The sequence below is a fragment of the Saimiri boliviensis genome, chromosome 14 (assembly GCF_048565385.1).
Source record: "Saimiri boliviensis isolate mSaiBol1 chromosome 14, mSaiBol1.pri, whole genome shotgun sequence".
Lineage (NCBI taxonomy): Eukaryota > Metazoa > Chordata > Mammalia > Primates > Cebidae > Saimiri > Saimiri boliviensis.
In genome coordinates, this window is record NC_133462.1 from 3099184 (window position 1) to 3113933 (window position 14750).

A 14750-nucleotide genomic window follows, 5' to 3' on the forward strand; every position below is an offset into this window, starting at 1 on the left:
GTAATTGAAGTGAGATGGGAAGGTGTAAATAAACCTTCTCAGAGGAGGCCTTGCCCACTGGAATCTACCTTCACCGTACCAGACAGACTGAGATCCAAAAGATGAAAAACAAGAGAGGTGAGGACTGATTCAGTGACCCTCCAGAAGGAAAACGAGAACATTCACACTGCAGAGCCCACCTTGGGGAGAAACAGCATTTGGCACGAGCAGCCCAGACTCACATGAGCTCTTCTATCCTGCACATTGGGTGCCTCAGCGTCTCACAAAGGTGCTTGACTTTGGTGTGGCAGAGGCTCGTGCCATAGAGGCTCAGAATTTTCAGGTGAGGGTTGTGAAGAACAGCCCTAAATAATTCCGTGTCATGTCCAAAGTCAGACATAAAAGTAAGCCTGCAAAAGATTAAAAAATACAGTCATGCAACGAGATCCCAGCACAAAGCCAGACACCTCTTACACGATTCTTCCTGCCCTCAATACTTGGCCTCTCAACACCGTTTCTGGAATTCTGGTTACTCCTGCTCATCAATTATTTCTTGATGGCGTCTTCAGACACCAGACAAGCACAGAGGCTCAAGCTGTTGAGACTTTTCCTGTTTCTTCCTAGTCTGTCCACTAGTACATAACACCAAGCATAGAAGGAAAATGAATCAGACGCATCCCACGTTAAACTGAGCCCCTGAGAACAGGGACCAACGATGCTTACACCTCTTTGTGTTCCAAGATTAATGCCTCACGTAAAATAGACGGGCACATATCTGAGTTAATGCTCCAAGCAAAACTGTTACCCAAGGAAAGAACCCATTTCCTTTTCAAAGCTACGATTTTTTAAATAAAGGATACGATGTTAAGTACTGTCAAAAAAAAAACCTCGGGCTCCAGAGGTACAGAAAATTGGATTTGACGTTTTGCTTTTCTCCTTGTTGCTTTTGCAAGATTGGGCAAATAACCTAATGGCTGTGCGGTCCAGTCTCCTCATGAAATAAACACGGTCATGGTGATTGAGAAATTAGCATTTAAGGCCGGGCATAGTGGCTCACACCTGTAATCCCAGCACTTCAGGAGGCCGAGGCAGGCAGATCACATGAGGTCAGGAGTTTGAGACCAGCCTAGCCAACAAGGCGAAACCCCGTCTCTACTAAAAACACAAAAAATTAGCTGGGTATGGTAGTGCGTGCCTATAATCCCAGCTACTCAGGAGGCAGAGGCAGGATAATCGCTTGAACCTGGGAGGCAGAGGTTGCAATGAGCTGAGATCACTCCAGCCTGGGCAACGAGAGCAAAACTCCATCTCAAAAAAAAGAAATTAGCATTTATTATAATGCCTGGAAGACGGCCAATTCATGTTGTCTTTTATTTTAATATCTACATGTATTTGCCATATATGTGTACTTATAAACCAAATACGTATCTATAAACCAGATATATATTTACCAGATAAATATGTATTTGCAAACCAGAATATGTACTTATAAACCAGACAAAATTCATATATGAACCAGATAAATATATTAGCCTGATAAATGTGTATTTACAAACCAGACACACATAAGTATAAATACAGGACACGTGAAAACTGCTGTATCAGACTCCTGGTATTGTAGCAGATGAGTACACCCTGATTTCTCTCCTAGTCAACTTTAAGAAATGATGGAATTTTAAAAGTAAATATTTTGCCATGTTCAAAAACTAGAATGGGAATTTTGAGTAGGCCAGAATCCAAAGACAATTAAGGGCAGATTGCAGAAGGAAATGGCAGGCTGGAGGAACTGAGGGGAATCACTGGCAGAGTGACCCCCTCAATGTGCAAGTGATAGGTACCACCTGCCCATGGAAAGCAGGCATTCCCTATCAACCACATATATATATATATGTATATAAAAGATATATATATAAATATATATATAAAAGATAAGATATATATAAATATATATATATAAAAGATATATATAAAAATATATATATAAGATATATATAAAAATATATATAAAAGATATATATAAATATATATAAAATATATATATATATTTTTTTAACTTTCTGACAAATGCTTAGGGTCTAAGTTCACATTTATGAAACAATTTCCTCTAAAATAAAATCCGGGACCATTTTGAGCTATTAAGCTGATTTTTCAAAACCTCCCAATGGCATCTGTGGAGATGGTAGAGAAGGGGAAATATATCCTAAGCGAAATAAGTCATTTCAGTTATCAAGACTGAGTTCTAAGTTATCTATTTTTAGTGGTACAAAAATGCTAAAGAAATTCTTATTTTACACTGGACGTGTACAATTCAAGTTCAGCTGTAAAACAGTGAGATATGCGTGCCTTACTCTAAGAGCAGGTAAGCCCTCCTACCCAGCCCCCAAAGAGGAGGAGGAAATACTAAATCACTTAAAAATCCAATTGTCATCTTTTACCCCCAATTATTGAGATCTACTGATATAATTTACTACAATGGCAAAGTTTCCTTTATAAAAACTTTGACAGCCGGGCGCGGTGGCTCAAGTCTGTAATCCCAGCACTTTGGGAGGCTGAGGAGGGTGGATCATGAGGTCAAGAGATCGAGACCATCCTGGTCAACATGGTGAAACCCCGTCTCTACAAAAAATACAAAAAATTAGCTGGGCGTGGTGGCGTGTGCCTGTAATCCCAGCTACTCAGGAGGCTGAGGCAGGAGAATTGCCTGAACCCAGGAGGCGGAGGTTGCGGTGAGCCGAGATCGTGCCATTGCACTCCAGCCTGGGTAACGAGAGCGAAACTCCGTCTCAAAAAAAAAAAAAAAAAACTAAAAAACTAAAAAAAATCATTAGGATTCAAAGAAACTATTGACATTAGCACCCTGCTCTGTTTTATAAGTGCTACCTATTATGCTTATCTTTACATTTATCTTTTTGACAAAACTAAAGGCTATTTTTCTGTCTGTCCTCAGCACTCTCCCTTTCTCACCGGGGAAACATCTCTTCTCCATCCATCCACATCCAAGCAGAGCTCACCCCTAACCAGGACTCCTCCCCCTCCTTGTCCCTCCGACTAGATTTCATTCTAGATGTCATTATTTTTAATACACGGGACTGCAGCTCTTCATTTACGCACTGGTCTCCTTCAAAAAAGGCACCAGAAGAGAGAAGGAAACTCTGCTATTTGCTTAAAGGACAAGTTAACATTGAACTTACATGAGTTTTTGGAGTTTACAAACAGGCTGAGCCAGCGCTTTGCAAAGAATGGCCAGGGAGGCGTCATCGAAGCTGGTGTTCTCCATGTCTAACGTTTGGAAGTTCTTGTTGTTGCTGAACATTGAGCAGAGCTCCCGCCAATACATGAGCTTCTCATTGCGTCTATGAGAGAACAGAGACTGATCGTCCAGTGACTAAACTACATTCAAGACATTCTCAAAACAGGAAGAACACCATTTCCAAAGCCCCTCAAAGCTGATGAGACACCCAGGCCTGAAGAGGGAGAAGGCCAGCCAGGCATACTGAGGCAACATGACGCAATAGTTAGAAAGCAGGCCCTGGCCAGGCAGAGTGGCTCAAGCCTGTCATCCCAGCACTTAGGGAGGCCAGGGCAAGAGAATCACTTGAGCTCAGGAGTTTGAGAACAGTCTGGGCACCAGAGCAAGACTCCATCTCTACTAAAAATTACAAACATTAGCCAGGTGTGGTGGCATACACCTGTAGTCCCAGCACTTTGGGAGGCTGAGGCAGGCAGATCACCTGAGGTCAGGAGTTCAAGACCACCCTGGCCAACATGGCGAAACCCTGTCTCTACTAAAAATAAAAATATAGCCAGGTGTGTGGCATGTGCCTATAGTCCCAGCTACTCAGGAGGCTGAGGCAGGAAAATCGCCTGAACCGGAGAGGTAGAGGTTGCAGTGAGCCAAGATTGTGCCACTGCACTCCAGCCTGGGTGACAGAGTGAGACTCCATCTCAAAAAAAAGAAAAAAGTTAGCCAGGTGTGGTGGCATATACGTATAGTCCCAACGATTTGGGGACTGAGGTGGAAGGATCACTTGAGCCCAGGAGTCCAAGACTAAAGTGAGCTGTGATCATGACACTGAACTGTTAGGGAAACAGAGCAAGACCCTGCCTCAAAAAAAAAAAAAAAGTGAGCATTGTTTACAATAGTAAAGACATGGAATCAACCTAAATATCCATCAATGATAGACTGGATAAAGAAAAAGTGGTACATCAACACCATGGAATACGATGCAGCAATAAAAAGGAACAAGACCATGTCCTTTGCAGGGACATGGATGGAGCTGGCAGCCATTATCCTCAGCAAACGAGCGCAGCAAGAGGAAACCCAGCACCCCATGTTCTCACGTCTAAGTGGGAGATGAACAATGAGAACACACAGACACAGGGAGGGGAGCATCACACACTGGGGCCTGTTGGTGTGTGGAGTTGGGAAGAGGGAGAGCGTCAGGAAGAACAGTGAGTGGATGCCGGGCTTCATACCTGGGTGACGCAACGATCCGTGCAGCAGACCACCACAGCACACGTTTACCTGTGTTAGAAACCTGCACAGCCTATACGTGGACCCCCGAACTTAAAAGTTGGAAGTAAAAATAAGGTGGATCCTGAGACAAGAGTAACTGATTGGAATCAAACTCTGGTGTGAGTCTGGTCACACATCGTAACTGTGTGACCCTGCACAAGCCCTTCAGCCTTATTCTGCCACATTCCCTCCTCTTTTAGATGAGAATACTTGATTGTTACGTGAACAAGGGTTATTTGGTGACATCTCAGTCAACAGGGAGCTATATCCAAAGACATTACCGTGAACAAGACCCCCCTCCCAGTGAGGCCACCAGAGGATACTGCACATGCTCGCGGGGAGCGGGGGAAGCACAGTCTGAAAACAATAAAATTGGTTATTTAAAAAAAAAAAAAAAAAAAAAAAGGCAGGGCCGGGCGCGGTGGCTCAAGCCTGTAATCCCAGCACTTTGGGAGGCCGAGGCGGGTGGATCACGAGGTCAAGAGATCGAGATCATCCTGGTCAACATGGTGAAATCCCGCCTCTACTACAAACACAAAAAATCAGCTGGGCATGGTGGCGCGTGCCTGTGATCCCAGCTACTCAGGAGGCTGAGGCAGGAGAATCGCCTGAACCCAGGAGGCGGAGGTTGCGGTGAGCCGAGATCGCGCCATTGCACTCCAGCCTGGGTAACAAGAGCGAAACTCCGTCTCAAAAAAAAAAAAAAAAAGCCGGGTGTGGTGGCTCACACCTGTAATCTCAGCACTTTGGGCAGATCACCTGAGTTGAGGGGTTCGAGACCAGCCTGGCTAACATGGCAAAACCCCATCTCTAACAAAAATACAAAAATTCGCCAGACACGGTAGCGCATGCTACTCAGGAAGCCGAGGCAGGAGAGTCACTTGAACACCAGAGGTGGAAGTTGCAATGAGCCCAGATCACACCACTGCACTCCAGCCTGGGCAGGAGAGCAAGACTCAATCTCAAAAAAGAAAAATCCTGCTAGCCTCTTAACTTCACATGTTGTCCCTATGAAGTAGATAAAACTTTTTCTTTTTTTTTTTGCGGCGGAGTTTCACTCGTTACCCAGGCTGGAGTGCAATGGCGTGATCTCGGCTCACCGCAACCTCCGCCTCCTGGGTTCAGGCAATTCTCCTGCCTCAGCCTCCTCAGTAGCTGGGATTACAGGCACGCGCCACCATGCCCAGCTAATTTTTATATTTTTGGTAGAGACGGGGTTTCACCATGTTGACCAGGATGGTCTCGATCTCTTGACCTCGTGATCCACCCGCCTCGGCCTCCCAAAGTGCTGGGATTACAGGCTTGAGCCACCGCACCCGGCCTGAAGTAGATAAAACTTTTATTCCTCTTTATACAAATGGAAAAAGTTCACGAAGTTGCAGCTTATGATCCCACAGCTGGCAAACGGTGCCGAGGCTGGAAGGGAAGCCTTTCTGACCACAACCTCCATGCTCTTAAACACAATAGCTAAGGCCCATGAAATACCCACTGGACAGTAGCACAAACTCCAAGCGCAGAGCCTGGGGCGGGGGATTGACAGCCGGACTCACTCTGAAACACATCCTGAGTCATCGGGAAAGATATTCTCCATACACAGGCGAAGCGTCGTTAAGTTGCGACAGTGCTTCACGCAGAACGAAGCTATGACCAAGTGTTCTATGTTAGCAATATAAATGTAAACTTCTTCAAAGAAATTCATCACCTGTGTTACAAATTCTTTTTCCTGAGTTTCAAATAAACAACTGAATAATTCCTGGAAACCTATCGCTTCCCTGTCAGCTTCACACTGACTGAAACTTTTAAGGCACTGGGCTATTTCCCGCTGGAGGTCTTTGGACAGTGGGAAACCAAAGGACATCTCCAGCATGCTGGCGATTTCTTCTGTGGAAATTCCGAACACAAACACCCCCATCTGGGTCAAGAAGTTTTGAGGTTGAGCCACACTGGCTCTCACAAGCTGGGTTATGCTTCCAATGGCCGGGTTAGGACTGTCTTTGGGTCCTCTGAGCAAATAAAACATGGCGGCACAGAACTCCTGGATACACACGTGGATGAAAGTGAAGCAGTCCCCTGACCTCTGGAGAAGCTTCATACTCACCCACATCAAGCCCTCAGACTCAGATAACCCATTCCTCCGGAGATCCTCGCGGCCAAAGACAAACGTATGTGTCCACAGTCCCTCTGCAGCCAAAGCACTCAGGTTTCTCAGTCGGGCTCTGTTCAACTTAGGTGGAGAACTCTGACTTCCCGCTTGGAATACGTTTGTTATGAAGGACGCATGCAAGGAGGTGGTGTTTTGGGAGTTTATTTCAAGGTCTTCTCCCCGCTCTAGCCTGTATTTCATGCAAGTACAGACCAACCAGCATATAAAGGGATTATGGCACAAGATAAACAGCGGTCCAATCTCTCTCACAAAGTTAAAGACTTTCAAGGCTTTATTCTTCTCACCGAAGAAGCAGGAGAAATACATCTTCCTTTCAGGTTCAGTGAACCCTGAGAGCTTGATGAGTTTGGGATGCTCCAACACAAAATAGTTCTTCCGCATACCCATCTGTCCTAATGCGAGAAGCAGGGAGCACTCTGGCAGCATCTTTTTCTGCAGCAAACTGCTCAGGATAATTGGCAGTGGCTGCCGCTGCCTCCAGTCGTCACACACGTCAGCCTGATGGTCCAAATCAAGCTTCAGTTGCTCAAAGCCATCCATGATCAACAGAATTCGCTCTGGCTGGGAAAAAATGTCTTCGATCTTCTCTGAAGACTCAGGCCAGTCCCTAGAGAGGATCTCCGGTAAGCTGGTCTCTGTGATACTGTTCATTTCATAGACAGTGAGGAAAAAGACAAATGTGAACCGATCCTTCCATAAGTTCCCCTCTGCCCAGTCCAACATCACTTTTCTTAAAAGGGTTGTTTTTCCGATGCCATCAGGACCTTCCACGACCACAGTGACTGGGGCAGCCGCAACAGTATATGCCTTATTCAATACTGTACATTCATGTCTCATGCTTTCTTTGTAGAAACGCTCAGGGACGTGAAGACAGGTTTCCTTTTCCCATATGAGCTGAAATTTTTCCTTTATTTGCTTTCTGTATGGGTTTAGATTACCTGTGTTAATAAGAAAAGAAGATAGTGAAAAACACACTCATTCTTTTACATTCCTCAGAACTGTAAACAAAAAATGAGTGCTTTTAAAATTTAACCCGAAAGGCCAGGTGCAGTGGCTCACTCCTATAATCCCAGCACTTTGGGAGGCCGAGGCGGATGGATCACTTTAAGTCAGAAGTTTAAGACCAGCCCGGCCCTGAACTCCTTGACATGGTGAAACTCCGTCTCTGCTAAAACTGCAAAAATTAGCCGGGTGTGGTGGCGCATGCCTGTAATCCCACCTACTCAGGAGGCTGAGGCAAAAGAAATGCTTGAACCCGGGAGGTGAAGGTTGCAGTGAGCCAAGATCGTGCCACTGTACTCCAGTCTGAGCAACGGAGCAAGACTCCATCTCTAAAAAATATTAACCTGAGAGATGAGTTCACGCCAGGGCGAGAAGTGGAGGTCAGACATACCTCATTATACGCCTCCCCCATTCGCACGAACACAGGCTTCAAGTCTGACAAGAAACATTTTACAACCTGTTCTCTCTGAAGGCTTCCTCTGCAAATAAGGACTTGAAGCTCCATACTCCTTTATCTTAATCCAGACATTTCCTTTATTTTGATCCCAGGTCTTTAGATAAAGAACCAATTGTCACCAAGCGCAGTGGGTCAGCACTTTGGGAGGCCGAGGTGGGCGGATCATGAGGTCAAGAGATCGAGACCATCCTAGTCAACATGGTGAAAACCCGTCTCTATTAAAAATACAAAATTTGGCTGGGTATGGTGGCACGCGCCTGTAGTCCCAGCTACTCAGGAGGCTGAGGCAGGAGAATTGCTTGAACTCGGGAGGTAGAGGTTAAAGTGAGCCGAAATCGTGCCACTGCACTCCAGCCTAGTGACAGAGCAAGACTCTGTCTCAAAAAAAAAAAAAAGCAAACACACACACACACACACACACACACAATATTAGCCAGGTGTGGTGGCGGGCACCTGTAAACCCAACTATTTGGGAGGCTGAGGGCAGGAGAATCGCTTGAATCTGGGAGGCAGAGGTTACAGTGAGCCAAGATCGTACCACTGCACTCCAGCCCGGGCAACAAGAGCGAAACTCTATCTCAGAAATAAAAAACAAACTCAACCAATTGTCAATCAGAGAAGTTTTAAACCCACCTATAACCTGCGAGCGTCCCCCAACCCCCAACAGCTTCCAGTCGCCCCTCCTTTCTCAGCCAAACCAATGTGTTTCTTATATGCATTTCACTGAAGTCTCACGTCTCCCGAACATGTATAAAATCAACCTGCACCCCAACCACCTTGGGGACATGTTCTCGGGACCTCCTGAAGACTGTGTCCCAGGCCAGGGTCACTCATACTTGGCTCAGAATAAATCTTTTTAAATATACTACAGAATTTGACTCTCTTCATTGGCAGAATGACGCCTAAAGCTTCACTTGAACACACAGGCAAAGACTGGCATACATAGCAAGATAACCAGCCTGGTTCACTTAGTTTTATCTGGATCATCATCTGTCTGAAATCATGTTCGTGGAAACCCATGACCAAATTGGAAACCTAGAGTGTCGGGCCACTGTGAGGTGTGAACGCCTGAGAATATTCCAAGCTGGAAGGGGTGGCATCTCCCCAGTACAGAATCCGAAAGCACCACCGTGTACACCGTTTATTTGCTAAGGATCTACTGGATCCCGGGAGTCAGGGATGAGAGTACGTTGGCTGACTCCGCACGTTTCATCTCAACAACGCTTTACAATTCGACCTATTTCTACTTTCCCCGAAAAGTATGGAGTTGATGTGTCTGGACTAATTTCGACTGAAGAATCAATATCAAGGGTCAGGTGTACATCCCATGTGTGTTGCATCTGAAGCCGTGAGGTCTAGGTTATTTCTCTTGCACCTTGCTGGCTGTACTGAATTTCAGAAGTGCACCTGTGACCCATCACTTGTTTGTTTTTTTTTCCTTTGGAGACAGGATGTCACTCCGTCGCCCAGGCTGGAGTGCAGTGGCACAATGTCAGCTCACTGCAACCTCCCACTCCCAGGCTCAAGTGATCCTCCTGGGTCAGACTCCCAAGTAGCTGGGACTACACAATTGCGCCACCACACTTGGTTAATTTCTGGTTTTGGGTTTCCTTTTTGGTAGAGACGGGATTTCACTACATTGCCCAAGGTGGTTTCAAACTCCTCCTCTCAAGCGATCCACCCACCTTGGCTTCCCAAAGTGCCGGAATTACAGATGTGAGCCACCTTGCCCACCTGAACCTCCCTTCTTTCAACTTGCCTTTACGGCCTTCACCTTCCTTTCTGTCACTTCATTGTGGTCAACAGTGTTACAGTAACTGAGACTTGAGTGTTTCTGTTCCCACACCCAATGTTACTCCAACGATTAGAAACAAAATCCTACTCTACCTTCTATTATCAGCCAGCTTTGCCTTCCCTGGACACCGGGACAGACATAAAGACATTCCTTTCATCCGTCAGTGGCAGTTCACGTATACTCCTAACATGACAATGGCTTTGGGGTCTCTTGATGACAGTCTCTCTTAATCCTGATTATTAAGAACCAGGATTGCAACCTTTATCTGGTATTTCCAGTGATAGCTGTTAGGAAGCCAAAATTTAGAAACTTGTAAGAATTTTGGCCGGGTGCGGTGGCTCACACCTATCATCCCAACGCTTTGGGAGGCCGGGAGCTCAAAACCAGCGTGGCCCGCATGCTGAAACCCCAGCTCTACTAAAAATACAAAAATTAGCCAGTGTGGAGGCACGTGCCTACGGTTCCAGCTACTCAGGAGGCCGAGGCACAGGAATTGCTTGAACCTAGGAGGCTGGAGATTACAGTAAGCCAAGATCGCCGGGCACGGTGGCTCAAGCCTGTAATCCCAGCACTGTGGGAGGCCAAAGTGGGTAGATCACGAGGTCAAGAGATTGAGACCATCCTGGTCAACACGGTGAAACCCCGTCTCTACTAAAAATACAAAAAATTAGCTGGGCATGGTGGCACGTGCCTGTAATCCCAGCTACTCAGGAGGCTGAGGCAGGAGAATTGCCTGAACCCAGGAGGCGGAGGTTGCGGTGAGCCGAGATCGCGCCATTGCACTCCAGCCTGGGTAACAAGAGCGAAACTCCGTCTCAAAAAAAAGAAAAAAAAAGGCAACTACCATACTAGAATTCCATCTCAGTAGACATGGTAATGCACATGCTAACTGCCCAGTCATCTCCTATAATGGCAATGACTCCACCTGGGGTGGAAAAGCGGGAAGATCTCCTTAGGTGAACGGTTTGGATTCAGGACGCCATCCGCCCCCAGTTCATCACTGGCTAGAACATCAACAGCCCAGCCTTGCAAATCGTGCTACCTGCAACTCTCATGCTGACCCACACACGTTCTCACCGGGTGGAGGCCGTGGCCACTCATTCAACAATGACGTCACCTGGTCCCAGTGAACTGACCCTGCCCCTTGGGTCCCGCCCCTCCATCCAGCACTTACTCATCTCTTCCTGAGCCTTCGTCCAGAGGTCCTTCCGACTGATCTGTAGGAACAGGTTCAGCGTCAGCTCCCATGCCCGTTTTCCTGGGTAATGTGTGTCCAGGAGCTTTGCAACATCTTCTTTTGAAGCCTTTTTCAACTCAGTCCAGGGGATCGGCTTGAGTTCAAATTTCAAAGGTTCTTGTTTGAGGAGCTCCTTAAATTTCCAAAACTCTTCCTTTCTGAGCTCCTTCAGATACCACAACAAGCCAAAATCCGAAAAAAAAGATTCTGCCATATTGTGCCAGGACTGTGGGCTCAGGTGTCTCCAGAAGGAAAAGAAAGATCCTCAAAAATAAAGAATGAATGATACCTGGAGAAGAATATGATGGGAGAGTTAAGTTTCAGCGGCCTAAAGCAGCTCAAAACTATGGATATCCTCACACGTATCTTGCATCAAGCATCATCTAGGGAAGAAGCTTCATCTTTCTCCACACAAATACGTGTGAATGGTAGAGCTGACTGGCACCTACGTGTTTTTCTTGTTTTTGTCTAACATAAATGATGCTTCCATGAACAAGCATTTATGTGTAGTTTGGTACCTACAAGCACACATTTCTCTAGATTTATAAATTATAGGTCAAATAGCACACAGAGGTCACCATGTTTACTACAAACCGCTCAACGATTTTCCTTTGTGCATGTAATAACTTACAATCCTGCCAGCATCCTGAGTGTGGTTTGCTCTATACACCTTCCTATACTTTGTCAAATCCAATTTTGATAAAGAAAAAATAAACTTATTAAAATTGCAGATGATCACATTCAGCAAGATGAAAATAAAGAAAGGAAGAAGGTATGAAAGCAAATTTAGATTTTTTAGTTTTGTTTTGGGGTATTTGTCTTATTATAGTATATAAAGAAAAAGCTGGCCGGGCACGGTGGCTCACACCTGTAATCCCAGCACTTTAGGAGGCCGAGGCAGGTGGATCATGAGGTCAAGAGATCAAGACTATCCTGGTCAACATGGTGAAACCCTGTCTCTACTAAAAATACAAAAAATTAGCTGGGCATGGTGGTGCGTGCCTGTAATCCCAGCTACTCAGGAGGCTGAGGCAGGAGAATTGCCTGAACCCAGGACGCGAAGGTTGCGGTGAGCCAAGATCACGCCATTGCACTCCAGCCTGGGTAACAAGAGTGAAACTCCATCTCAAAAAAAAAAAAAGCTAGATTTACCATAGGTTAGTATCTGCAGACTAACGACAGACAGAAACAGAAGCGTAAACTTTTCCACTATTAGAAACTCTCCAGATAATCACTACAGTTCAACAAAAGACAGGAAATGAAGCAGAAATATATGCTACACATAGCCGGGCACAGTGGCTCAAGCCTGTAATCCCAGCACTTTGGGAGGCCGAGGCGGGTGGATCACGAGGTCAAGAGATCGAGACCGTCCTGGTCAACATGGTGAAACCCCGTCTCTACTAAAAATACAAAAATTAGCTGGGCATGGTGGCACGTGCCTGTAATCCCAGCTACTCAGGAGGCTGAGGCAGGAGAATTGCCTGAACCCAGGAGGCGGAGGTTGCGGTGAGCCAAGATCGCGCCATTGCACTCCAGCCTGGGTAACAAGAGCAAAACTCCGTCTCAAAAAAAAAAAAAAAAAGAAAAAGAAAAAAGAAAAAGAAATATATGCTACACAAAGACAGGTGGCAAAAATAATACCAGATATAACTCTGTGTATGTCTATGTGTGTGTGTGCATGCATCTGCACATGTATGTCAGAGTTTCACTCTTGTTGCTCAGACTGGAGTGCAATAGGTATGACCTCAGCTCAGTGCAACCTCTACCTCCCTGGTTCCAGTGATTCTCCTGCCTCAGCCTCCAAAGTAGCTGGGATTACAGGTGTCTGCCACCACGCCCGGCTAACTTTTTTTTCTGCTTTTTTTTTTTTTTGAGACGGACTTTCGCTCTTGTTACCCAGGCTGGAGTGCAATGGCGCGATCTCGGCTCACCGCAACCTCCGTCTCCTGGGCTCAGGCAATTCTCCTGCCTCAGCCTCCTGAGTAGCTGGGATTACAGGCACGCACCACCATGCCCAGCTGATTTTTTGTATTTTTAGCAGAGATGGGGTTTCACCATGTTGACTAGGATGGTCTCGATGTCTTGACCTCGTGATCCACCCGCCTTGGCCTCCCAAAGTGCTGGGATTACAGGCTTGAGCCACTGCGCCCGGCCCTGGAAAGTTACTATTCCAAATGGCCGTTGCTATTGGCACCGGAACGGCTGCACCAAGTCTACAAGGGTTGGATTTCTGCCATCGCTACCCTCCAAGGCCTGCTCTTTTGTGAGCTCTCACTGGAGGGCTGTCACCAGGAACAATGTCTGAAAGTGCATGTGAAATGGCTTGTGCCTGGCTCAGCAGTCCTGCAGTCAATTGCACCGTCTGTGGGTCTCAGGTTGGAGGTAAGTATCGGTGCTTTCATAGAACTTATTGATGAGATGTAGGAGTTTTCAGGTGGAAGTCACCTTTCTGTAAATAATCTCCTTGTAAAAGTACATATTAAGCTGCTTGGGAAGTGTGCGTAAGCAAAGGGACTAGGAGATGTGCCAGGATGCCATTCTGGCCCCGCTCCATAGGAGTATCTTATCCTGCCAGGCGCGGGGGCTCACACCTGTAATCCTAGCACTTTGGGAAGCCGAGGTGGGTGGATCACCTGAGGTCAGAAGTTGAAGACCAGCCTGGCCATCAGGGTGAAATCCCATCTTAGAAAAACACAAAAAATAAAAAATAAGAAAAATAAAGTATCTTATCCTAAAATTGGACATACATGTGGAAGAAGCTTACGTCTATAACAGTGACACGGCTAACATACTCACCATGCCAGACACTATTCTAAATACTTTGGTTTTATTCTCACAGTTTAGTAAGTTAGTTAATATCGTTATCTGGGTTCAGGAATGCGGACAGTGAGGCACAGAGTGGTTTAGAACTCACCGAAGTTTCCCAGTCAAAGGCACAAAGCCTCACCAATGAAATCAAGATATGGAAAAAAAAAAAAGAAATCAAGATATGGCCGGGTGCGGTGGCTCAAGCCTGTAATCCCAGCACTTTGGGAAGCCGAGGCGGGTGGATCACGAGGTCAAGAGATCGAGACCATCCTGGTCAACATGGTGAAACCCCGTCTCTACTAAAAATACAAAAATTAGCTGGGCGTGGTGGCGCGTGCCTGTAATCCCAGCTACTCAGGAGGCTGAGGCAGGAGAATTGCTTGAACCCAGGAGGCGGAGGTTGCGGTGAGCCGAGATCGCGCCATTGCACTCCAGCCTGGGTAACGAGAGCGAAACTCCGTCTCCAAAAAACAAACAAACAAAAAAGAAATCAAGATCTCCACCACTACACCCACTGCTTCTCATGAATGACTCTGCCTAGAGGAACAGAAGAGGAATCTAGGAGGGGAGAGGAAATACGGCGAACTCTGGGAGGGTCAGAAAAGGGAATTACCCTCTGCAGCTCCTCATAGAAAATTAGTAGGAAGGACCCCATGTCTCTCTTCTTTATCCATCCAAGGGTGTGATCAAACCAAGATCCATAATGCACTACAATGACAGGAAAAAGAGGTAAAGGCTATGATTTCTCTCAAACTTGTACCCATAAATATGTATGGCCATTCCTTAGTGAAG

At 46.1% G+C, this 14750-nt stretch overlaps 1 protein-coding gene across 1 annotated transcript in view; it reads right to left on the reverse strand.

The window, feature by feature from the left end:
• NLRP9 (NLR family pyrin domain containing 9) overlaps window positions 1-11400 on the reverse strand; it is a 28687-nt gene extending 17287 nt beyond the window's left edge. Inside the window, exons 1-4 of the mRNA XM_074385887.1 lie at window positions 11088-11400; window positions 6046-7597; window positions 3171-3332; window positions 222-389 (exon numbers count right to left, since the gene is read on the reverse strand). Coding sequence (XP_074241988.1) covers window positions 222-389; window positions 3171-3332; window positions 6046-7597; window positions 11088-11364 — 2159 coding nt within the window. The 5' untranslated portion in view covers window positions 11365-11400. The remainder of the gene's footprint in view (window positions 1-221; window positions 390-3170; window positions 3333-6045; window positions 7598-11087) is intronic.
• Between the last annotated feature and the right edge of the window lie 3350 nt (window positions 11401-14750).